Below are 26,651 nucleotides of genomic sequence, written 5' to 3' on the forward strand. Positions count from 1 at the left end.
TCATCCATTAGTGCTAATCCAATTTCACAAGAAGCTCAGTGTTTAAGCTGTTATACTTATTTTCTCATTGATTCATAGTAACTATTGCATCTTTATCCTCTAAAATTGGAGAGAGGTGTGGCTTAGAGTCTCATGGCTAAAGGTGGTATTATGACACCTGTTACTAATGTGGTCATTATTTCTTTCTCTACAGTGGATATCATATTTCTCTTAAAAAGTTAGTATTAGAGAAGAAGAAAGCCATGCTTATCACATACAGTAACGTTTCTGACAGTCCTGTTGTTTGTAATATGCTGGTATGGTATCGAGAGAGTGAGGAGGGAGTGTGAAAAGACATAATCAGCTCTTCATACAAATGGTGAAGCCCAACTTGCAGATTAGTCATTTTACGTCTTTTACCAGCACTACTAGATTCACTTCAATTGCCTAAGGAAACAGTATAATGTAGTTTTTAATGGCTCATCAATTACTCTGATTTCTTCACTGCTTTGACACACTTTATGCATCCTCTTTCCCCAACCCAATAAATATTTAACTATACAAAGTGGAGCAGCTCCGCAGGAAGAAACGGAGATGCCTGTACAGGATAACTCAGAGCTCAGTGATCAGGAAGGATTCTTGCATGTTCGGTTGGCATCATAAAGCTCAAATGCTTGTTTTACCTGATTCGGAGCAGGATCTTCAACTTAGTGTCGTTCCCCCCCCCCCCCCCCCCCCCCCCAGCCTCAAGCCTACAATCTAATCCAAGTATGAAATTTACATTTGACTGGTTTAGATAGAGAATGCTACCCAGGACCAAAGAAATCTTTTCTTTTTTTGGTGGGGGTGGGGAGCGGTGTTGGGAAGGAGCGTACTCTTCAAGGCTTTTTAAGTGTTCTTGAAACAAATCTGTGGAGATCTACTGCATGCTTTGGCAGCAGCTGAGTTAGAGAGGTGGTTCTTCTGTGGGGTAAAGCACACAACAAATTTTCATAACTTTGTTGGTCAAGCATCTGCTTAACCGCTTTCTTGAACAAGTAGAGGTTCAAACCATGTCTATATCCCATTTAATCATGTGCTTAAGTGCACAGAATTGGGTTACTTCCACAAGTCAAACTCTTTAGCTATTGTTGCCAACTAGAAGTAGTGACAATTGCAAAACCTGGGAATAGCTGAGATACAAAAATCTAGGAGCAGTGAGTGACAGCTGACCTCAAGCAAGTGTGCCATCAGCTTGACCTTGGCTTGGTGTTCCCTGAAGGAAGTGGTTGAGATGCCAAACTAAGTCTAACAGCTTATGTCCGGTATCTGCACTAAAGGATTCCTGAATCAGTACAGGCTTCCATGCATTGGGTTGCGAAGGTGCAAAATGGAGGACATTACATGAAAGAAATGGTATGGGATTCATTATCTGTGGCTGAGTCACCTCATTTGGAGTCTGTCTGATCGTTGTTTCCTGCATAACTACTTTTCACTGATAAAAGAGAAATGTACACCTCATTTGAGTGGAATGCTTGTGATCTGCAGCTAAAATGGGCAAAGGACAGCTGAAGTATGTGCATTCTTGATGATTACTCTTAACGCACAAGGGGTGCTTGTCTTGATTTCAACTGTTCTGGTATAAGCCCCAGGCAATTGAATCGGTGTAATGCTTGCTGAATGGCAAAGGGCAAAGATACTTTTCCACAGAAATAAGCTTTAGCCATAGTACTTGAATTTTAATGTGTACTTTTTGCATGGGGCCCTCCCAACTTTTTAAACTGTGAAAAAGTCACTCAAGTTTTTGTTATTGCTCAAAATTACCTGTGGAACAGGTATGTGGGTAATCATTGCAAACAACTGTAGGAAAACTAGCAATGAGAGTGCCTGTGATAAACAGGATTAATTTGTTTTCTCGCTAAACTTGAGAACCATACTTCCTCTTAAAGGGGAAAGGGGTGGGGAGAAAGTGAACCAAACCTAAAAACTGGCACATTTTATCAGGTGGTTCTAGTCAGATGGCAATAATACATTGAGCTGTCATTTTAAGGACAAAAGTATATAGTAGTACATTTTAAATCCAGCAAGTACATGCTGTAGTTAAGCACTAAGACTAAACATGTGCATGCATATGGACTAGAGGATCAAAATTTTCTGCTTTGAAAGAGGATGATAATATGAGTTCTGCCAGGAAAAAAAAAGTGTTCATTCAGAGCATCACAGAGTAGGCTGACAGGAGGTGGAAGCAGCAGAACTTGTGCAGTAGATGTCTGAATTTGGCAGTGATTTAAAATTCAGTCTAAAATAAACTTAGTTGAGTACAGGCAGAATAGTGTTGAGCCTGTACACTCCCTTCAGTGTGAGCACATTATGTGAAAAAGTGAAATTTCTACTGAAATTTTTCAGAAAGCTTGGACAAGCATCTAATGCTGGGAAGTATGGGGTTATGATTACAAGAAATTCAGATAAGTTTTTGACCGAATATGAAAGCTATTTATTTGTTGTGGGTTTCACCTATGTTTCTTATAATTTTCGACTTGCGATGTTGGTTAAGAAAATGTCTGAAAAGCCAGGCGTATGGCAAAAGTGGTGGTGTGGATGCAATATAAAATATTTTTCTTTTCAGAATCAGTGCTTATAAGGATATATTTTGGGTAGTTTAAGGATCATCTAAGACAATCATCTTTTATAGGATGTATTGTAAACTTTAAAAATTATTTTCAGTTTGAGTATAGAAAAGAAGTAATAATAAATGCAATTCACTCATAGAAGAGTGATGGATGATGTGTGCATAGGAGAAATAGAGTTGAGATTCCTTTGAGATTTGCAGGTGTTGACACCTGTGGTTGTTGCCCAGTCCCCTTGTATGGGTTATGGAGGAAAACAGGTGCTGCACCTAGATTTAAGCAAAGATGCTTCTGCCTGCGTAGTGGTGCTGGGCACCTGCAGGTTGGTTCCAGGAGGTTTTTCTCATCTGGGTGCTCAGGCTCCAGGCAAGTGCTTCTGGGTGAGAAGGGGAGGATGGGACCTCTAGGAGGTTCTGAACTCATGCCTGCCTGATTTGCAGGGCTGCTTTGGAAGGGTTTTGTTGAAAACAGATGCAGTGTATAATGAAATAGAAAACCATGTTTCTGTGGAAGAGAACTGTGAGCTTGTTGTGTATAGGCTGCTCTTGCTGATCCTGACTGGAGGGTGTAGAACTATTACTGGTTTTGGGGGCTTATACGTACAGTTGCTCCAGTATCTTCCAGATGAAAGTTGAATTTAGTAGTGCCAATAGTCTTTGCTTTGCTGGGATTTCACCTAACAATTGGTAAAACCATTACAGCTCTTCCTCCCATGAATACATGCTTACGTGACTGTTTCAGGTTTTGATTTTCAGATACGTTTTTAGTTCTTTTCCCTTAAGCAAAAAGCCTGAAAGACATGACCCTTGTAAAGCAAGGAAGCAAACAAAAACTTAAAGTAAAAAAATTCATGCCCCTTCATACCAAAACCAGGTTTATGAGTTTGCAAACCAACTCGCCATTTTGACTTGTTGGAGGCAGGAGCCTAGTGAGATTCCTGCTGGGTAAATCATGTGTGCTGGTCTGTCTATCTTTATCATGGCTGTTATATATTGCTTGCTAGTGTTGCCAAGTACTTTTCAAAAACTCTCTATTCTGTCACAGAAGTTGTGCTTTAATTTGCGGTCATTTCTAGAAGTGCTTTAGGACAGCAGTTAAAGTTGCAAGTAACTAAAACTGTTTCTGTACAGTGTAGGGAATGACAGGACTGCAGAACGGATTTGTTTTATCATTTGGGCAAACATGAAGTACAATTCCAATCCCTTGCGATAACTTCAACTTAGTCGCTTAGGAATTACAAATTTTGGCTATTTCTGGATATCGACACCATTATCATTAAGAATTTGAAGTTTGGGAGGGAAAAGCCACGAATACAACCATTCTTTTCTAAAATGAAGCATGGTAAAAGCAAGAAAAGAGCACCAACTTTTGAAATTATTTTGATGGCTTGGGAGGAAAGGGGAGGGCCAGTAAGGAGGATGAAATCATTGAGTAGTGAATGAGTGAAGAGGCAAGAATTGTTGACAGCAAGCTTTTTTCCTACTTTTTCAGTAGTAACTAGTTACTCAGACAGGCACTGGTACTTACTGTTATACGCTATTGTTTAATTTCCAAAGCCATGAGAGACTAATGACAGAACTGACAAGAAACTTAGTGGTTAAAATATGGATCCCATTGAGATTGGTGGGAAAGCTGTACCTGGGTTCATAAAACTAGTCTGTCAACTAGAGTCTTAAGGTTAGCTGTTCTGTGCTCTGTCTGCTCAAAACATGTTTTCTTGCCAGTAGCTGTTAAGAAGTTGCACAAATGTCTGCACCAATTTCTGTACTGAAGACCACCTTGGGGTACTTTTTGCTGAATGTTTTATATTTCCATTACTGCGACTGCAATTATGACTTTTTTTTTTCCCAGAGTAAAGACACAGAATGTGGAAATCAAATTGAGGGCATCAAAGTAGCTTTTATTTAGAAATCATTTACTGGGAAGGAAAAAAGTAACAATAAGAAAAAAATTCTTAAATTCAATTACTGAATGCTTAGCTGAAGCAAAGTGGAAATGTGTGATCTAAACTAATAATATAACCAAAACCCATTACACTAATAGTCTTACTTAACTTACCTGAAAACTTGCTGGGGAGCAGTGGAGAGCAAGGTATGTATTCATGATGGATTTGAGAATGTGGGAAATTAATTGGTTTTTTTTTCTTTTCTTTTAGGTAAGTAACTGAAGGGGACATGAAGAATTGACAATTAAATGGCCAGCATGTTGCAAAAGGTATTTCACTTTAGATTGAAGAAGAATGCACAAATAATTCGAGTACATACTTAATGAGTATTTTCCTCTTCAAAAAAACCCCCCCAAAACAACCAACCTGATTAAACCTTCTTTCGATTATTGGATGATTGAAAGAAGTAAAAATCAGCAAGCTCATGTTTGGTGTTCATGCTATCCTTAAGTGACATCAGCATCTAATGGGAAATGAGATGCTCTTCTTAACTTTTTATCGATGTAACCTGTGACAATCGACCAAATGCCAACCTGCGTGAGGTCCTTCTGGTTCTCTGGTTGGCAGTGACGCTATTGAACATGCAGGTAAAGTGTTTGCGATGCTTCACTAGCAGGTCGCAGGTTATTTCCAGGTAACACACACTGCACCATTCAGTAGTGGGATGTAGCTGTGGGCAGGGAGTCTTCTTGAGCTCTGCTTGCCGTCCCTTTACAGGGGTTTAATCCTTCTTCGTTATCAAGTGACATCTAGACTGTCAGGAGAGGTCCTCACTGTGTCATTGCAGAGAAGAGAAAAGAACCTGGTTTTGGCTAGTTGGCTAAAATTATTTTATTTACTATGAAAGTAGTTGGAATAATAACGTGATGACTGGAATATGTAAGTATCATGCTTGAAATCATCTTCTGCCCCAGAGACTTTGCCTGAGGTCAGATGAGGTATTGCTAATTTTGCTGTTGGTCACTGGAAAGTCTGTTTTAGATGTGATCATAAAGTTGATAGATGTGTCACATCTGATTTCTAAGGGATGATATCACTAAGTAACTTTGAGAAAGCTAAATTGGTATCTGGTCTCCAAACAGCCGCTTCCTTGCCAGCCAGATGGTTATGTAGGTATGCAAGGGCTTACCATGCATTGGGAAGCAGTATCTCTAAATATGCTGCTAACAAAATTCTTGAGCTTCTGCTGATGACACCCACACGTAAGCTTTAAAGCACACCCTGCTATATTTTGTTTGCAATAGCTGTCCTACCGATTATTTTTTAAATCACTGGTAATTGATTATAATTTTGTAGCATGTTTGTTGTCAAATGGAGTAGTCTCTGAAATCCATCAGAAGTGTGTAGGTTGATGGGAGAGCAATGGTTACATAGAGTAATTCCAGTTAATACCTATTAGGGGTGGTAACGTAAAGTTATTTGGAAGAATCTTTAGAAAGGCTGGCTAAAGAAGAAGAATTTTGTCTTACAAAAATGTCTCTTTCCTAATTATTTCTGTTAGAATGAAAGTTGTACTACTTAACATTTTTGACATATTTTCAGCTGTTTTTCCTGACTTTCCTTTCTCTGCACTGGGATTTTACTGACACAGAAATGTCATGGAGAAACAAAGCCTTACCTGAAGCTGATTTAGTGAACTGGAGTTTGCGACTGTTTCAGCCTAAAAAAACCCTGTTCAACTAAAACTTCAATTGCACTTGATTATTCTGATTTGCATTTTAAGCAAGAAGTATTTTGAAAGCTGGGGTATAAATGTGTTGCAGCTAAGCAAGAAAACAAATCAAATTTTTTTTCTCTCCTGAAGCTTGTTGTAGCTTTACTAGCTCACAGGTCCTTCTGAACAGAAGCACGGACGTACCAATGTGTAGAAGGTAGTGATGGTGGAGTTCTGCTTATTATCAGTGAATAAATGCCTTTGTGGGAACTAAAAGTTCTTCTAAGTCCCCAGAGAATGTCACAACATCGTTTTAGCCTTTTAAAAGACAAATCACTTGGCTAGCATTAAAACAAAATGCTGCCAGTTGTGCCTACTTTAGAATTTTTCTTTCAGTTTGAGCAGGTAAACATTAAGAAAACCTCCAGCTACGAATCAGAGGCAAAACTTTCAGTAACTTGGGAACAATGGGTGGAGCCTGCAGCGCAGTATAGTTGTTGCTTTCTGAAAGTGGGATTCTGAGCACCCCAGATTATTCACTTATTCTTGATATTTACCTTCCCCAGTGTATGGATGCTGATGTGGAGGCCTGAGTGCATGAATGATACACCATTGCTTAAAACTGGTTTCAGGCTTCGAAAGAGCTAGGGTTTCCTCTTCAAAGTTGATCCTTTCAGTAGGGCAAAATGCATCCCACTTAAGGGAGTGGTTCCTCTTTAGTCGAGGAGATGAGCTTAGGATTCATAGTACAGCAGAGACACAACTGCATGGAAAATACAGTAGAGTACAACTTTTGCATAACTGGGATTTTTCTTAAGCTGTTATTTGGAACTGATAAAATCTATGTAAAAATCAGCACTAATTACTTGTGCACTACTTTCATATGCCTTGCAAAAACATTAGATCTGATGCAATGCTTTCTGAATACCTCAGGTATTTGTAAGTGTACCATTAATACAAGTTTGTCCCATATAGGTTTATGTCTCGTGAGTGACACTAGGATACATTGTAGGGAAACAGATATAATGATCTAAAAAGATGAAATTAGAGTGATTTGTTTCAGGTAATTTAGTTTATTACATTTGACATGTTACTGGGTCTCCGAAACATAACTGGAAGCTTCCTCTGGGTAACATGTCGTGTCCTGTCTGTCTTAATGATCATCTGCAGTGTGTTATTATTCTGTCATTGTAACTATGTGCTTTCTATCAGAAGCCAGCAGAGACTCTGCTGCTGAGGAATACAAAATGCCTTTAATTTTTATGGGAATAATAATCTAATTTTATATTATGCCTTTGAAAGTTTTCAGAGGTCATCTCAGTAAACCGGGCATTGCTCTATGAGCTGCATCATTACCATCTCAAGCAACCTGCCACGTTGGTTCTTGAAGTACAGATGCACTTCCCCCCCCCCCTTTTCATGTTACATATGTTTTTGTCTGTCGAGCCATATGCACACATTTAAGCTCTCAGTAAAGGACTTCAAACATTATACTGAGATTGTACAGTTCATTTAGTTAAATGCCAAACAACATGGTAAGGTCAGGGTTTCTCAAAAGTAGGTCAAAATCTTCTAAGATTTCAGAGTGTCACTGTTCTCTGGTAACTTTGCCTTGCCTTTTGAAAACACAAGTTTCTAGCTTGTATGATTGTAGAGATACCAGTGGAAATACAAACTGTGTTCACATGGATTTCCCCAGTGCTCGACTGAGCCTTTGTACTGCCTGAAATGAGAGGTAGGTGTTGTCTCTTTCAAGACACTAAGGACTCAGCTATCAGACCTCTGTGTGTGTATATGTATATTTCTTATATCACAGAACAAAATGTGCTTATTTGCCATTGGTGGGTAACGAGGTGGCCAGAGTTGTGCTACGCAGCAGGGAAATGCTGCCCTGTCTTTCCCTCTTCAAGCTTTTGATAAAAGATGCTTACTGGATTTATGGCACGTGCTCTCCCCAGCTTTCCGTGGAGCCAGGCCGCAGAACAGGCATCACCCTTTTGTTCCTTTCTTGTCTCTGGCTTGGCTGTTAACAGCCACTTTTTTTTTCTCATTGGTGATCTAGAACTGGGGTAATTGCTACAGCACCTGATAAAATGCTGACAGATGCAGTAATTTTTTTTTTAAAACCAAGTCAGCTGGTGGGGTGTTCAACATCCAGCTTTACAAGAAAATCTGCCTGGAATCTCTTATTGATTGTCCTGATGTTTTTTCAACATTAGAGAACCCAAAACTTCTGTGAATAGAAGCTGAATGGCAAAATCTGCCCCATCTCCTACCTGAGAGACATCTATTGTGTCTTATGATTTAGATATGATAAAAGAACCTCTTTGCAGTCAACTCAAAATAGTTATCCTTTCCAAGTGATGCAGTTTCGTATCTGATATATGTCCAAACAAAGAACAGAGGTACACTGGACTGGATTTCTGTTAAGGGGCATAAGAAGCTATTTTTTGGACTCCTCTGAGTTATAATACATTTTATTTCTGGTACCATATTTTTGGAAAAAGCAGGGATCAATAGATCTCCACTTCCTTGTTAGTAAGCTTACACAGGTGCATTGGAATGCAAAGGGGCTACTATGAGACCATGAAAAAATATACAACTGTAAAAGTGGTCAACAGGACAGCAGATCTCACTGGAGTGGCTTTCTGTCTGCTCTGCAGGCAAATGCTTTTTTTGTTAGGCTTCTTTTATTAACATACGTATTCCTTTATGAACTAATGCACTATACATGGTAGTGTGCAATTCCTACATGCTAAGCTTTTTCAGTTACTATTATTTATGTTCCACACTAATATTACAATCTTTTCATCCACTGGCAAATATGGTATTAAAATCTGAGCAGGACAGACCTAGCAGGGAAGGAAAACTCTCCATGCAGTTTGCTGCAAAACATGGGTACAGATTTGATGGGTCAGTGTGGTGCAAAGTTCCTGCCAGTGGAATTTATCTGCTGAAGGATCTCTCCTGGATCCCTAAAGACACAAGTTATAGCTGTGTTTGATGTGTATTATTGTTTGTTTGAAACATCTGGTGAATTCTGTAGCTTGACAGTACACTGTTCATATTCATGCTAGTAAAATTTTGAAGAGTGATTTGGTGCTTGTAAGAATCACTGAAGCATTGAGATGTTTGGCAATTTGCTTTTCTGTTTAATGCAAAGAATGCTAAAGAATATCAGGTTAATACAACAGTAGTTAGTATTGATAACTGTAAGCAATATAGTGTCATTCTGGGGGGAAAAACCCATGCTTGTTAGATTCAGTTTCTGTGGAACTAAGAGGGTAATTCTGCACGCTAAATTCAGCTAACTTCAAAGGAGAGGAGATGAGTTTTGGAACTGGAGCAAAGGGAGGATGTAACTTTGTTTTCTGTTATATGTCTGCCTGACTTAGAAGAATTGGGAAGGCATTGTGTAATGCCTAATTAGTTTAAAACTGTCTCACGGTTAGTCCTGATAACTAGACTGATAAGCATTGGGAAAGATTTGGTTTACTGAAATGAATACAGGATTGGATCCTACACTTTGTAAAGTTGAGAATTGGTCATGCTCTTCAGCCTGGTTTTACCTGGAGAATTGTGTTGATTAACTGTAATCTATAATGGGATGCTTCCATATTTTTATTTGTAAATGTTGGAAGGTTTGATTCATAGGTGCTCAGTAACAAATGCAATGCTACTTTTCTGCTTTACTTCAATAAGTAGTGAAGATCACTGTATTATACTACCGTGTGAACAATTGATCATCTTAACAAATATTTCTGAGCTTGAGATGACCTCTTATCCAAGTTGATTCTGAGTACGCAGCTATTTGACTGTCACATGCTCTGTTGGTGGTATTTTCCTGTAGCTAACTCCAATTGTATTAGTGAAAAGGGCTGTAAGCGGAGGACATGTATGCTTCTATGAAGATTTTCAGAGTGAGCAATGGAAGTTTTAGAACTGACAGAAAGATCTTATGTCTGCACCTTATCTTTATTTTATAATTTTTTTTTCTCCTTAAAAAGTGGATGCAGCACTTCAGGATTTCTTCTTTGTTTGTTATCGTACATTAAAAGGTAAATTGCATCTTCTGAGGTCTGTGTCTGAAATGCTTGTATGCACAAACACAAAACATGATGTCCCTGCCCATGGCAGGAGGGTTGGACTAGATGATCTTTGAAAGTCCCTTCCAACCAAACCATTCCGCGATTCTGTGAAAAGTCGGTTTTAGCTGTACTCCTCCTTTCCTTCCAGCTGCGTTGCTGTAGCTTCATGTTTATTTTTGTGCCGTGTTTAAAAATGGTACAAAATGTGTATCTTAAAATTCTGACTAGATGTACAGTGATTTTAAGTTGTGACTATTGTCTGCCTGTTTGAATTTTCTAAGGAACTGATACCTCCATCTGAAAAAAACCTGCGCAGCATTTCACATTAAATGGTACTTTTGTTGGCAGCTTCAGGGGACATGAAAGTTTAAATGGGCATAATGAATAAATTACCTGTTGACTTTAGACTGTTCCTTCAAAACAAGAATGAATGGTGTATGGTGAGTTTGCGCTGCAAAATGCAAGGAAAAGCATATTTTTATCGTAACCAAAATGAGCATGGAGAAGTCACGGTTATTTTCTTTTTATCTTCTTTGGGATCTGTGGCTACAAAATGGGAGAAATTCTGGAGTGTCTATGAAGACTTAAAAGTATTTCACTCTTGCTATTGATTTTTACATGGAATGCTTTCAGATACTGGGGCAATTAGCAGCTAAGCTAAACACAGCAGAAGAGGGACTGCTCTGTCAGAAGTTGAAACTAATGGGCTGTAAAGGCACACAGGATAATTCAAGTGTCCAGTACTAGGTTCAAACCTAGACTGCCACCAGAAGGGGTGGGAGGCTGGATATGTTGGCCAAGGGCTGAATGATGCACTGTGAATGAGTATTAGTTGTTTTAAGATGTTGTGTAGCCATGCTTGAAAATAGCTTTCAGTTTAGTAGCTGGGAAGAAAATGGGTGAGGAAAGCATCTCTTGCTTGAGGCAGTCGCTGTTTAAGCAGCAGATTGTATATGGCCTTTCTGTGGCTTGTTCTCTTCTGGTTTGTTTTGTTGGTGTGTTTTTTTTTTTCTCCTTTTTTCCTGGGCATAAAAATAGAAGGAAGAAGCCACTTCAGATAGGCTAAGATATCCCAAAGTGACTTTGCTTTATTTAAAAAGGAGCCCAAAGTATAAATCCTGAGGAAGTGTCTGATATTGTCCTAAGCTTTTCCACGGCTCATTTTCTAGATGTAAAGTAAAACTTGACATGTGAAGCCTTGACTGCAAAGAGCAACAGGTTGGCTGCCAATTTTTTTTTTAATCTCTTAGCCTTTCTGCCAATATCTTGCTTATTTTCTTTTACTACAAGCATGGCAGTCAAAAGGGCATTATGTTTTTCCAGTGAGAGAATGGGTAGTTCTTATCAGCCAGACAAATTTCTTGCATTCTGTTTATAAACATACGTTGAGAAAACACTTTGTTCTCATGCAGTTTTTGCAGTTTCCTTATTGTGCCAGAAGAGATGACAATGTGGGTCTGGTGTCTTTGCAGAGCTACTTCTAAAGGTATTCTCCTTGTTTTAATGTTTCAGGTGATAATTATTGGTTGCCTTTTTTTCTCGGACACCCACCCCAACCCCCTGCCTCATTTGCATAGCTGCAAATCCTTTCATGTATGTCAGGGGGTGTTGCTATTTTTAAAAAATGTTTGTAAATGGGCAGTTTTGGATGAGCCTTTGTGTTGAGGTGAATAAGAATGGGAAACTAAGCTTACTCCAAATACTCTGACAAATTAATTGGATACCAGTAGTTTTTTGGCATTCCATATTTCCTTTACATTTAAACAACAGCAGAGAGCTACCTTGACAACCGGTCCTGCAATAGTATCATGTAATGCTTATTCAGCAGCACTACAAATTTTTATATACCTGTAGCACTAAACAGACAAGCTCGGTAAATCAAGCAAGGATAATCCCTGGTGTCTTTTAGAATTTGAAATTCAACTATTTTATGCTGTTCTTGTCTCCAATTGGTCTTCTCTCCAGCCAGACAAAACCTTTTAGGAGGCAATGCTACGTCTTGTGCCTGGTATATTAACTGTTGCTGGGAGTAGAAGCTAGAACATAGGTAGTAACAGTCTTAGATGAAATGCAAGGGTGTAATATTGTTGTCTCTCCTTTTCTCCATCCATGTTCCAATGCTATTTCTAGCACAGGTGGGGTTGAAGATAGGGCCAAGGTATCCAACTTCGTCAGGGTTTCAAACACCAGGAAGGATTTAGGGGTATCAAAAGTCATCCTTTTAAGCTTGTGCCTATGTTTAGGTGTATTTGTATACTGGAGAAACTTCACTCTTCAGTCTTTAAGTGCCACTTAAAAATGCACATCTAATCTTCTGTTGATCTGAGTGCTTCATGCCTGTTCTGTTTTCTCTGAAGATTGTTTCATTGGCTGTATTTCAAGAGTCAATGCAAAATCAATTGGAAGTGAGGTTTGTGTTTGTGTTGGATGTAAGTGTTAATGGTAGAAAGGTTTCCATTGACATGTTTGAGGGTGAACTAGGTCAGTCTCATCACTCTTTTTGCTCTAATGGATAGGGTAGGTTTTTTCCTTCATAAAGCATCAGTGGCATGTAGTTAATATCTCTGGTTTTATAAATCTTTGGCTTCCCTAGACTACTTTACAATGGTGTGAAATAATAATTAAGAGAATTATAATAGCCCAAACTTTTCATCTATTAAAAGGGAGCAAGCTGAGGTAACGAAATATTGCCCCCAATGTATGTGTCAGGTTAGGAACACAAAGCTTTCCATGAAGTGTTATAAAAGCAATCTGTTTACTCCCTCACCAAACCTATTCTCCAGATTTACTTCGGTAGTGGGAAGGAGGGAAAGGGCTGACATGTATTGCCGATATTTTAAAGTGACTGCAAACCTGCTCTATAGTTTTTACAACCACCTGTGGCTGTAATGTCTATGGTTCAGAGGCCTGCATTGCTGCAGAGGTGGGAATGTAAAGGTAGAGGAAGTAATTTTTATTTCCTTTGCGTACTCGGAGCCTTTTAGCTGATGAAGCTGAAGAAAGCTGGTCTGCCTCATTGTCTGCTCTTGTTTTGCTCAGACTGTAATGTCACAGCAATTTGTCTCATTAATTTTTAGCCACAAGAACAAATTATGATCTGCTGTAATGGTAATTAGATTAACTAAAAAGGTCATAAAAATGATAGGGAGGCAGTTGTGTATTCTAAATATCAAAGCTGTGTAATTCAATTCATATTTTTCCCAAACATTTTTAATTAAATATATCGAAGTGTGTGTGTGTATACATATATATGTATGTATATGTACACGCATGTGAGGGGGTATAGAGTGTATAAGTGTATGTTAAATAAAACAAAGACCATATTTTTGGTTGAGTTTAGCAAATGTTAATGAATCTCTGTAAATTATCAGAGGGGAGTCAGCTGATGCGTTTGAGTTAAACTCAAAGCACTTGGATAAAATCCTGCACACTAGTAGGCAATAGACACTTTCTGCTACATTTTAGCTCTTCAATGCTTAGACAAACAGACTTTTTAGATGGCAGCTGGGTACTTTTCTGAAGATTCTGTTTACAGTTTGTTATAGAAGAGATTTTTAAGTGAATGCAAATAGAGGAATTAAAAAAACCAACTAAGTGTCTTTTGAGTGATGGAAAATTTAGGTTGGTGGTTATGAAGTTGCTGACAACCTACAGCTGCGCCTTCTGGCAGGAGAAATTTCTTGCAGGTGGATACGAGGTAACATGCAGTGGAAGAAGTTGCTGGGGTCCCCATTTAGTAACTATTCAAGAAAAGCAGTTAATGATTTTGGGAACGAGCCATTAGTTTTCCAAAACTTTAAAATGGAGTAGCAGCTGGAAAACCTGAGTTTTGCCTTGTGTTAAGAATTGGACAAATACTAAAACAAAAGTCTGATGTAGGATCCTCCATAAATAATGTTCAACATAGAATGCCTGTCCTAATGCATCAGAAATGGAATAACAGAAATCATCCAAGGAAGGCTAGTACCATCCAGGAGAGCACAGATGGTGTTTTCAGAGGAGGAGGAAGAAATGATCCTCCTATTTAGGAAAAGGTTAATGTGAGAGTAGGTGATAGTTTTATTTATACCTCCCTGTTAGGAGGGTTAGCTGCGAGCTGCCATTTGCTCCGTATCTTCTCATAACTCTACAACAGGAGTTTGTCTGTAGGAAGATTATGACCTCTAATGTGGCCAAAAATTTACAAAACGCTCTACTTGGTTCTTGTTCCTCTTTCTATTTTGGTAACTGATGTTTTTAAAATCACTTCACTGGTAGTGATAGTCTTGAAACTGTAAATACACTGTTAATTGATGAACTGTTGCTTGCCTTAGTCTTCAGACAGTCTGAAAGTGTGCAATGAAATAAGCTTTGCCTGGGCATTCAGATCATAACTATATTTGTCATCCATAAAAGCTGAATTTCAAGATCAGACCCGAGGGTCTGTGTTTGTTGGTGTTTACTCCTCAACAATAGCCACAGCCCGGTGCTTGGGGAAGAGTAAGAACAGGGCAAGCATATCTCATACTTCCCATGAATAATCTCCCAGCCTCCAGCTGTTTTCAGCTCAGGGGATTTCCTGAGCTGGATATTGTCTCTGTGTGTTTAATAACTCTCAGTAGTTTTGTCTTTCACAAACTTGTCCCTCCTTGAGCTGAGGTAAACCCTTTCCGTATTGCTAAATGAAGGGAAATTCCTGCCACCACCTCTGTTCCAGCTGCTGGGGTGGGACATATGAAGCCTGATGTCTTAAATTCAGCGTGAGTAAATACAAGGTTTAAGAAGGAAAATAGTGATGTTAAAGACTATGGATAGTTATTGCTACAGTTGAAGTATTGTGCTGAATATTGTATGTGATCAAGAACAAAACCAAAATGTTAAAAAAAGAATACTAGGTACCAAAGACAGAAATTTGACTAGGCATTTGAGCCTTTGCAGTAGCTGACTGTCTTGTTAGTTCTCTTGCTCTCATAAGTATGGCTTTATTCATAAAATATTAGCTTTCCAAAGGAAGCCATCAGGAAATTAATAACTTGGTAGTCACAGCTGGGTTAAAAAGTGAAGGCAAAATAGCAAGCTCTTACTGAGGCGCTCCATCCATTTTGTGTGCTGAATGGTGCAGGGGTTTTGTGAAAAAGCATCTATTGATTCTGTAGCACGAGAAATTAGTGTACTCTATTTTCTGATTTTTGGCATTACATGTTGTTCCTATCTTTCATTTCAAACATTGAAATTGATTTTTTTTTTTTTCCTTAGCTTCCTGATTTTAAAGTAACTTTGTTGAAGTGTAGAAACTTAGAAAATGCATCAGAAGTGGGGGACAGAGCCTCATCCCATTGAGTCAAACCAATTCCCTTTAGGTAGGTCCCTGGCAAGGTAGGACTCCTCAGTAGTATAGCACAGCTTTCTTCGATCTGCACTAAGAGTACAGCTGCAAGCGCCGGGACACTTCCACCCAGTCTGTGAACCTGTGGCACTGGAGGGATAAGACAGGAACTGTACCCCAATTGGAATTGTAGGGGAATGTTTGGTAGCATCTGTAGGTGTATACAAAGTATTATTCTTGCTTTCTGCCCTGTCCTGGTCCTCACACTTTCCTTGTGTATTCTTCCCTTCTCTTCCTCTTCAGCCCTTCACATGCAGGGTGGTCTGTCCTTTCCCCTGATGCGTAGCACGTGGCAGGAGTATCGAGGGAGACCATCTTCCTTTTGCTCTTCTCTGCTGGAGCCCAGTGCTGTGCGGAGCACTTGCCAGCTGTGTGCCCTGCTTGCAAGGGGCAATGTGGAGCGAAGCACAAGCACAGTTCGATAGTCAGCTGGGATGGAAGGGGGCAGATGATGCTGAATGCAAACTGAATCTTACAGAAAATTATTATTCACCTTTAAACTTCTGTTTAAAGAAATGGCAAAATGATAGCAAAGTGCTCATTTCCAAGTGCTTTGCGAACTAGTTATGAAAAGCACTATACACAGGAAAGGCACTGTAACATTAAATGTAAGCTGTGTTTTTAGGGGTCTGGGATTTGTTCGGTTTTGGGTGAATTTTCATGGGGATGGCAGAAAGCTTATCCCTGATGTGGCTGCCAGATTTTTAAGTCTGTGCTCCAAAGCATGAATATTCTAGAGGGTTTTCTGTGAAATAAACGGTGGTAAGAATTTTCTTAAAATAATCTGTTCTGCACACACAATTTCTTTTTTTATACAGCTAGACTGCCAGCCTGAGAGAGACTCCAAGCACTAACAGTGTTTGAAGTTTGGTATAATAACAAGCAACTTGCCCTTATACTGTAAATTGTTAGACAATCTGCAAACATTGCTCTTCGCACCACAGCAGTAATATCTGTTAGTGTAAGAATTTGGTCTAGTTTGTCTAGTCCCTACTTGGGAACTTTTAAGATGACTTTTTGCTCTTCTGTAAACAATTTCTGCTTTAATTGCTCTTGTGGTTTAACCCCAGGCAGCAACTAAGTACCATGCAGCTGCTTGCTCACTCCTCCCCTCTACCTGTGGGATGGGGAGGAGAATCAAAAAAAAGTGAAACTTGTGTGTTGAGATAAGAATGGTTTAGCAACTAAAGTAAAAAAAAATAATAGTAATAGCAATAATAAAAAAATATAATAATAATTGTAATGAAAAGGAATATACAAAAAAAAATAAAACCCAAGAAAATACAAGTGATGCACAATGCAGTTGCTCACCACCCACTGACTGATGCCTGAGCAGCGATCTGCCCTTCCTGGCCAACTTCCCCCAGTTTATATACTGAGCATGATGTTCTATGGTATGGAATATTGCTTTGGCTAGTTCGGGTCAGCTGTCCTGGCCATGCTCCCTCCCAGCTTCTTGTGCACCTGCTTGCTGGCAGAGCATGGGAAACTGAAAAACCCTTAACTTACTCTAAGTGCTACTTAGCAACAACTAAAACATCAGTGTGTTCTCAATGTTATTCTCATGCTAAATCCAAAACACACTGTACCAGCTACTGACAAGAAAATTAACTCTATCCCAGCTGAAACCAGGACAACTGCAAGTGGGAGAAATTATGAAAATGCTGAGAGCTGAATTGATGTACTAACATTGTGGCAATTTTAGAAGGAAGGAAAGCATAGTCCCTGAAGCCTACATCTGGCCTTCTGGCCTGTAGCATGTCTTCAACAGCAACAGTTGCAAGTCCAGTAATACAACTTTTATTTGTGTGTGACATCTGATATTTTCTAGATCTCCTTGGCAGTGCTATAGCAGTTATAGGAGTTGCTTGAACGTTGCTGTTCATGCACCCTGTGGAGTCATAAGCTCATCCAGCAAAACAACTGGGTGCTAGTGTTAGTAGGGAAAAAGACTCTTGTTTAAATAGTTTGGCACATCAAAGTATTACCAATAAATTATTACTGTTAAAATAAATATTGCCAAAAGGCATCGGTATAATGACAGGAATTGGATTTGAGTCATGTGTGACAGTACCTTTTAAGGGCTGTAGCTATGGTAAAATACAAGTCCGTATATTTATGTAAGTATCGTGTTGATTTGAAAGTATGCACTCAAGCTGAGTAAATGAAGTTTCATTTACTTTCACACATGTATTGTGTATAAATGTTTTGACAGTTCTCCTATTGCTGTTCCTTTAAAACTCATGCTATCAGTCTTTGGGATATGCTCTCAGAGATGAGCTGCTCTCTCCAAACATATATGTCAGGGTTTAGTTTTGGTTTTGGTTTTTTTGTGTTGTGTCATTAGGATAAAATTGGCTTGAAAATCATGTTTTTTCCAAGGTTTGGGGTGGTGGTGGTTGATGATTACCAAGTTTATTTTTGGGTGTGTGACAGTCTTTTCATGGCATGTAAGTCAATTTTGACTTACTGAAGAGATGGGCACAGAGAATTAAGAAAAATAATGTTTAGGAGTTATTAATCTTTTCTTTTTTTTTTTTAAAGGAAATGTTTTTCATACCTTTCCTACTCTCTTTTATCTGGTTTTAATTAGTTTGTGCTGTTTAATCTACTTTACAATTACTAACCACCAAAGAACAAAATGTATATTACTCATCACTTCCCTTAAACTGGACTCCCATATTAAGGCAATTATAGCATGTAACAAATTCTGTTAATGCCCAAACTGTGTCCAAGTCCATGCTTCAAGGGGAAGCCAAGTTATTTATGTGGGACTGAAGTGCAACATTTCTCTGATAAAGGCCAATGTTCTGGAATGAAGTCTAAATGGGAACGATGGTCCCCTGCCAGCCTGTCGGAGAGTTGGGGTCATGTAATGTTGTCAGTAAGCCAGACAACAAGCCAGGGCAAGAAATAGCTTCTGAATAATTTTCTTTATCTGTTAACCAGTCAGGAAGCTGTAGCTGTGATAGTAGTGAAGCTAAGTTATTTAAAAACACTGATAATTAAGAGATTAGTGAGTGTTGGTTGCTATGCTGTGTAGCTTACCTTTTAACTGTTTTTTTAAAGAAAATCCAATATTTAGTTAATAGGTTTTTTCCTGTTTTACGTTTTAGTTGTTTCATTTTGCTCAGTAATAACTTATTGATATTTCAGCAAACCAGACTGTGTTGTTCAGAAAGTGTCTACTAATAATTTTATTAGTCGCTGGCGAGTGGATCGTTGTCCCTTGATTTTTTTTAACTCCTTAATCTCAATGGAAGTAGTGTGTGCTATTTAGAAGAGGTTTTCAGCTGTATGATGAGAACATGGTCTTGAAATTGCCTATCTATTAATATGAATAATATCATGTGAATAATTTGTCATAACTTCCTGATGCACATTGATTTGAATTTTTTAAAGGGGATTTTAGTTCTTTAATTCATGAGGAGAAAAAAGGAAAATACTGAGGTATTTTTAGGTTGATTGCAAAACTGGAAAGCTAGATTAATTCATAAAGAATGAATGTATAGAACGATTCTAGGATAAAAGGCTGAATGTGTGTACTTTGGACCAAATTCATGGAGCTATACTGATTTACAGCAGCTGCCTCCAACCTCTCCTGCCTTTATCAGAAAATTGGTATGCTAATAAATGAAGTATAATCAGTCGGAAGACTGCAATAGGGTAACAGTGACTTAAGTGTTGAGGTTACTGCTGTGGAAAAATAGTCTCCGAGGATGCCTTAAAAAACGTGCTTTCATGTATTTTGAGTGCTCAGCAGTAACAGCTTAGCTAGAAACTGTGAGGGAGGCGGGTGTGCGGCCCTGGGGTCCCGGTGCATCGACTCGGGTGGCTGGGGCGGGCAGGAGGCCGCTGTCCCCAGACCGCCTCCCTGGATGGGCACGTGTGTGCGGGTGGACGTGTGTTCTTGGCATAGCGTTTGAGCAAGGTGAAATTATAGCTGCTAAGAGGTATTTCTTTAGTATTTTAGCAGAACGTGTGCACGTGTGAATACCTAACTACGGCTTTTATACGTGTTCATTTTCCCTCCAATGCTTGTTCTGCATGGCTTATGGCATTTAAATGGTCAACTTATAAACTCTGTGTCAATATTAAACTACTGTTTTAAAGATTGCTTTCAGGTACATTAGGCAGCTAGACACCAATGCACTTAAGATTTCAAATGACTGAACATTTAATTGAGGATCTTGTTCTCTTTGCCACTTCAATAATGTTTGCTAACACTGTATTTAAGTCTGGTAGGCTTTTTAGGATGTTAGATATTTTGACTGTTTCTATTTGCTTCGTTTTGTTGGGTTTTTTAAAATACGATCTTTTACAGTGACATAGAGAAAATGACGTGTCCAGCAATGGATATGCTCATGGGATCCTTTTTGTGGTGGATGAGCAGTGACTGAAGTCTGCATGTGTATTTATAGCTTGGTATTCACACAGATCTGCGCCTGGCAGTGCTGGGGTCCTGATATACTCGCGGGCCGTTAGAGCTGTTGCCAGAGATGGTTACTTAGCACGGTATAATCACTGAAGAGACATGAAGGAAGACATTATTGCTGCCCATTATGAATCAGTTTCCAGCCTCCTGTGATTGACGGCAAAGACGGAGACCTGCCAGTCACTGGCTGTGGTCACTGCTAAATGAGCCAGGGAGAATTTCACTCAGGCTTTACTTCTCGGTTCCCCTCTGCTTGCTGTTGAGGTAGGAAGTTCAGCCACCGCCCCTTTTTAATCAGGCTGCTTTCACATGCCCTCCCTGTCTTCGGCTGGTTGGCAGGTAGTAACTGTGGTGTATTTGTAAGGGGGGAACAAATGCGTGTAACTAAGATACACTGCTTGGGTTTCAGCTCCTGGTGCCTGTAATGTTAGCCCTGAAACCTAAATAATGGCTGGTAAGCATGGCTCTGTGGGGCTGAATTTTTGCGTGGGTTATCAAGGAAGACTCCTGTCACCCCAAACCTTGATGGACTGGAGCTGGGGCTGAGCCGTGGCAGCGCCCTGGGCAGGTACTGCCACATGGCGGGGGGGGTGTGGGAAAGCCGCCTGCTCTGTTGCTGCCTCGATGTTACAAAGCAGCTTTATTCCGAGAGGTTTGAAACCGGAAGAGCTATGCAGAGCTTCAAAACAATAATGTCAAATGTTTTGCAGCTTTAGAAAAATGGTCTTCTGCAATGTGTGAAGATCAGTGTTTAAAAAAGGCTTATCTTGTCTTGCAGTATAACATCTTGCATCATCGAAACGTTGCACATGAGGTATCGGTAAAAATGTTCCCCTTCCCGTGTTGTTTTATCCTGTTGTATTTGTCTATGTCAGAACCGTGGGGGGAGAGGAAAAAAAAAAAAAAACTAGTTGCCTTCGAATCGTCATCTCCTTTAAGGCAGCGTGTGGCGGCTCCGCTTGCTTCGTGTCCCTTTGGCCGAAAGAGGGAGGCCTTGCCTTCTTTCCTTCCTTCCTTCCTTCCTTCCTTCCTTCCCTCCTCCCGGCCCGGGAGCGGTTCCCGGGGGGGCGCCGGGCAGGGTCGGTCGGTGTGTCCCGCGGCGCGGCCGTCACCCTCGGGGTGCCCACCCGGCTCTCGACCTCTTGGTTTGTGGAGGCAACGTCCTCCTTCCTTTCCAAAGAACGATAATAATAATAATAATTGTTGTTCTCTGCTTCTTGTTAAAGGCAGGTTACGGATTTGTGAAGACTCTCTACGAAGCAGTATGAAATGCCCGTTTGGGGTATCGATGAGCTGATTGTTTACAAGCTTAACTACAAGCTTCAAATGAGCTTAATTTCTGTGTGGTTACCTGATTAACAGCTAAGTGTTAAGCCGAAATATTTTGATCTTGGAAAGAGTAAAATGAAGTTTTCTGTACACTTTCCACCAGTGCTCAAGAGAGGACGTTTTGGAAACGAAGGAGAATGTTATTGCAGAAAATGTAATAACACTTTTCAACTCCAGCTTTAGGATAGGTGCTTAAAATATGGCTTTTTAGCTGGAGGAACCCAGGCTTATAATAATTTTTTCTGTTGATGAACTGCACAAACCCCTGTTTTCAGTATTTTTAGGATAGATATAGGGAACCGTGTAGGCAGCATACTGAAGTGGTTAGGAAAGTCTTGTAATTATGCCAGCTACACAAGGAGAAAGGCAGTCGTCTTACATTTACTTTCACCCAAGAGTAATGTAGCCATAAGAAATCGTGCCTAAATGATGTTGCATTTTCAGTGGAGGTGTATGACCCGTCTGTATGTGTGTTTCATTATGACAGCAAGCATCTAATTATGAATAAAATTTATACAGATTTTGATTTGATGTTCTATTGCCACCTTCTGCTCATCCATCTTTCTACCACACACTTGTGAGGCAGTAGTATGTTGCACTAGGGAGCTTGCATTAGAGGTGACATTTGATTATACAGCGTTTTAAGGAAGCAGTGCCAAAAGGAAATGTCAGTTCCTCTTCTGAATTCCTGAATGCAAAGCCCTGTTTAAATAACATAAGGAAAATGTCTTCCGTAGGAAAATGAACGGTACTTTTTATCATTTAGAAAACTAAGATGTAAGCCATTTCTCTGACATGGGGTAGCTCAGTCTGACTTTGATTAGCTTAAAAGCTCACGAATCACAAACTGAAGCAGACCGCATTTGTGTTATTGCTTTGTGAATTGCAGAATTTGAGACTAATTTAAACCTTTGAAGGTTTTAATAGGGAATAGAAGCAATTGTATAAGTATTATTGACTCCTTTAAAGTGTATTGATTTGTTCTGAAGATTTCTACTTGGTGGTCTCTGTAAAGCATGCCCCTGAATGTTTATCCTGTCAGCATGTATGACTTATTATATGGGCCAAACGCTTACTTGAGCTCCTCCTGCTCCATTAGGAGCTCTATTCAGGCAGAGGGAAATAGAAAATATCAGCTACCTTGGGATACTACTAGTAAAAATCTGTCCTTTTTAAAATGCTGGAAATTATGTGCAATTTAAATTATAGCTGAAAGGCATATTGATCCTCTAGTAAAACTCAGGATAGAGGGGGAACAGAGGAAGCTTGATGGTGCTCCAAACAGGTACTTTTAGCTAGGACAATTAGGTAGGAAGAGAAGCAGCCTTGAAACTTCACGGATTCTGAGATCCATGAGGAAGCAGGTGTATCATTATACACTAGTTTCTTCTTCCCCTCTTTTGGCACGGCTTACCTAGAAGCTATGTCGGTAGCAAATTCTTTTTGCTGAACCTGCTCGACACCTGCAGTTTGTGAGGATAAAGAATGTGAAGTCAGAGTTGTAGAAGAAATAAATCTGGCTAGCTAACAAGTGTACTATGGAGGATAGCAGGTCCTCAACTTCATTGTATTTTATGCGTATTTATAAATAGTGCAAAATAGGCTCTTCAGACTTAGAGAGGCAAATGGGTTACGTCTTTGATAGAGCTTAATGACCTGGATGTTAAAGGCAAGAAGAGTGATTTGCTTTGTCTGTTATACTATGGTAAAAATTCCTGTTGGCTGCTGAAGCCAGCTGGCTGCTGAGCTCAGATACCCAAAGTACTTACAGTAACTCAGACAATGGTGTGAGAAACATGCGAGCGGTCGTTCATTATTTCCTGACAACTTTTTGTTCAGTTTGCCTTCATCCTTGAAAAAAATATCTCTCTGCATCCACCTTGATGTCATTTTACCTAAATGAGTCTCTAAGCATGAAAGCTTTGTGCAAAGCAGGAACTGGGCTAAGCATTGCATCTAACTTGCCCTGGCTTTTTATGAGTAGGTGAGATTCTGAACATGCTTACAGTGTGAGTTTTTGCCTAGTGAGGACCACGTTTGCTTTTGTCTGGACCTACGATCTTGTGGCCCACGTACTGCAAGGGCTGTAATGTGAGTAATGGCACTTACTGATCTGTGGTACCTGCCCAGGGGCGTACACAGGTATGTGTTTAGTTGTTTTGACTTGCTTACCACAGGCTATGAGAAGGGCAGAGTTATTAGTCTACTATAGATTATAACTTTTAACTCACAGTAACTTATTCCTCTGTTGTAAAACAGATGCAAAACCTTTTTAAATCTGTATGGTATCCATTTATTTTAATTTACTAATTTAAGTAAAATTAACCTGTTTAAAAATGGTCTACACGAGTGCCCATGCACATGGTCCTGGTTTCTGCTTTGCTCTAGTGAAGAGTGGACTCCAGTCCACCTGGAACTTGAATGAATACTGTTGGACCTGTGGTTCTCATTCAGAGTTATCTCCCACAGGTGGGTTGCTTTTGCACAGCTTCATAACACTCTTTTTCTGAAATGGATTTATTTAGCAGATGCACTGAGGCACAGTTTAAAGTCTTGTTTATCGCTGCACACAGTTCACTGAAGCTTTGCGAGTCAAAGGATCCTTTGATAGATGGAGCTTGCTGGGTATGTGTCACTTTTAGCTTAAAGACCAAATCTTTAAAATTCAGATAAAGCCACAAAATATTTATTTGACTGAAGGTGAACGTCCCTATTAGTCATGGACACGTTGTATTTAAAAATGAGGAACGTGAGCTTAATTTTGCAGTATAGGTGGGATTTTGAGGTTTAAGAACTAGTTTAAGAATAAAAGATGCTATAGAACTAGTCTTGAGACAGATGTACTAGCTGTATGGTTAAATAGAGTGTTTGTGTACATAGATGCAGTTATTCATAATCTGACCTCTTGAGTGGCCACAGTTCAACCCACTTCAGCCCCACTAGTGTCCAGCTGCTCTTATTGAAAGGGTGGCATCTCAAAGAGGAAAAGGGCAGTTCAGTTTCAGTGCCTCAGAGGTGGCACATGATGGTACTTGTTACAGTTTTCTTTGATTTGCTATCTGTTCCATAGGAATTGAAGTGACAGGACAAAGGTAGTGCTTAGGCTGCTGAGCATCTCAGCAATGGAATAAGAGCATCCTGGCTACATGGTACATGTATTTTTTTTTTCCCTTTTTTGTGGATTTTTTTTTTCTCTCATGTTTTCCTTGAGTGAAAATAGACAGGAAAAAAATATTTACTGAGGAGAGCATAAATGAGTAATATCATATCAAGAATTATTGCAGTAATATAAACCAATATTTGTTTTTCAAAAATTATATAATTACACATCTGATTGCTGGGAATTGGTCTTCAACTTGTCTATTATTAGGAATTATTTAGGTTTATGTATTAGTTGTCTAAATATGACAGCATTTTTTCAGTGGTTCCTATTTTGGCTTTCTTTGCCTTCCTGCTTGGGAAACTTAAGTTTGGTATTTCTTGGGTTTCAGTTTTTCCTTTATTTTCATTTATATTCCACTCTACAACAGCCTTGTAAGTATCTGGTCTTTACTGGTAAATTTTATTTTGAAATTATTTTCTTAACACCTAAGAATTACAAATTAGATTGAGATTGTCACAAAATGTAAAATAAGTAGGGAATCAAAAAGAGTCATTTCAGTATTAGTAAGAATCTGGATTTTAGTTACGTTATGTTTGGGGTTTTTACTTTTTTGTGTGTGTATTGTCGATAAGCATATTTAAAAATTGGCTCTCGCAGCTATTTTTCAGGACACTGTTTCAGAGTGTAATGAAATCTTGACATTTAGTCAAGCTTTGACATTTTCTGTTAGACCAGATTAAACCTTCCTTCGTGAAGGTGCATTTCAATAGATCAGAAAATGGCAGTCAGAGGGTCACCTTTATTTCTGATAATGTCTGACTTTTAGGCAACAAAATAACATCAGGATTGAACTTGGTCTCTATCTGGAGCTACAGAATGTGTCAAATGGCTTCATGGACTGAAACTCTGAAATGCCCTTTTACTTCTTGTTTTTATATAAAACTAAGTTCTAACTGAGTCAATTCAATTAAATAGAAACAGTAATTTAATTACTATGTGTACCTAATGTTCCCATCAAAGCTGTGGAGAGAGTTCTTCAATAGAGATCATGTTTCATTTTATTTGTGTCATTGAAGTAACTCAAGGAAGGCCTGTCCTATTAGAAAATATCAGCTACTTGTAAGGTAGCTGGGAATTTTGCTCTGGGCAAACCTAAAAATTATGCCAACCCAAAGCTTGGATTGATAGCTCTTGGGGTTGCAAGCCCTTCTGTTCTTGTATCCTACGTATCTACACAGTGGCTAAGAATTTCCTTCTCAGGCTCCCCATTTCTTTACCCTAAGATTAGAAGAAAGGTTTGAATTAGGAGGCCTTTGAGTTACTCCTGTTTTTCAAAGGCTGTATGTTAGAAGATGTCTGCTGTTGCTGCTGCAAGTGGGACAACCAGTATTGAAAAAAAAAAAAAAAAAAAATGCCACAAGTATCGGAAAGGTAGTGTATCCGAGCACATGAATTTCTGTGTGTGACTGGTGATTGTTTCTTGGTCTCCATTGAAACAATCTCTGTTTTTGACCAGGTTAGCTCAACCTTTATTGTGTGTACAGAGGTAGCATGGTAATATGAATTCAAACACAAGAGCATACTTTTCATCTGTATAGTTTTCTGGATTTGCATTATCTTCTTGCACATAGCTAGCTTCTGTCTGGGTGTGAAGAAACTTGAGTGTTTTACCTCTTTAGACATATGAATTGTCAGACCAATGCCTGCTTCCCTTCAGTGCATTGAAAAGAGTCTTCCTAATCATTATCTGCTTGATGCATTGTGGTGATTTCTGTGGGCATGTTGTCTTCTATTGTGCTGCAAGTGCAATGTTCATGTCAAATCGTTTCATCAAAGTTGTCAGGAAACTAGATGAGGCCTCCTGTCTTTGGTTGTCTGCTTGGGCATTTCCTTAGGTCCTTTCTAAGTGATACTGGAAAACTCCCTTATGATCATCTAGGTAGAGCAAACAGGGATTCCAAGATATAGAATCTTTTTGCACCGTAGAAAAAATCCTAACTATATTGAAATGAAATTCCACAAACTGTTTCTGGATTAAGTTTTTGTTTAGGAAGCAGAGGAGGTGGGAGAAGCATTGATGAGCTTTTGATGCTCTGTCTCTGGGAACCTGTGTGCAAGCTGCTGTGTGGAAAATTTGTATTTAACTT

The 26,651-nt window shown here is 39.2% G+C and overlaps 1 protein-coding gene across 2 annotated transcripts in view; it reads left to right on the plus strand.

Moving 5' to 3' along the window:
• Positions 1–26,651, plus strand: part of ANK2 (ankyrin 2) — a 382,844-nt gene that overhangs the window by 55,966 nt on the left and 300,227 nt on the right. Inside the window, exon 2 of one of the 2 annotated variants that reach the window (XM_052813314.1) lies at positions 4,741–4,799. The exons of the other annotated variant lie outside the window; for it this stretch is intronic. Within the exon in view, the coding sequence (XP_052669274.1) occupies positions 4,779–4,799 (21 nt within the window). The 5' untranslated portion in view covers positions 4,741–4,778. The remainder of the gene's footprint in view (positions 1–4,740; positions 4,800–26,651) is intronic. 2 annotated transcript variants of the gene reach the window in all.

Source organism: Harpia harpyja, chromosome 2 (assembly GCF_026419915.1).
Source record: "Harpia harpyja isolate bHarHar1 chromosome 2, bHarHar1 primary haplotype, whole genome shotgun sequence".
In the NCBI taxonomy this organism is placed as follows: domain Eukaryota; kingdom Metazoa; phylum Chordata; class Aves; order Accipitriformes; family Accipitridae; genus Harpia; species Harpia harpyja.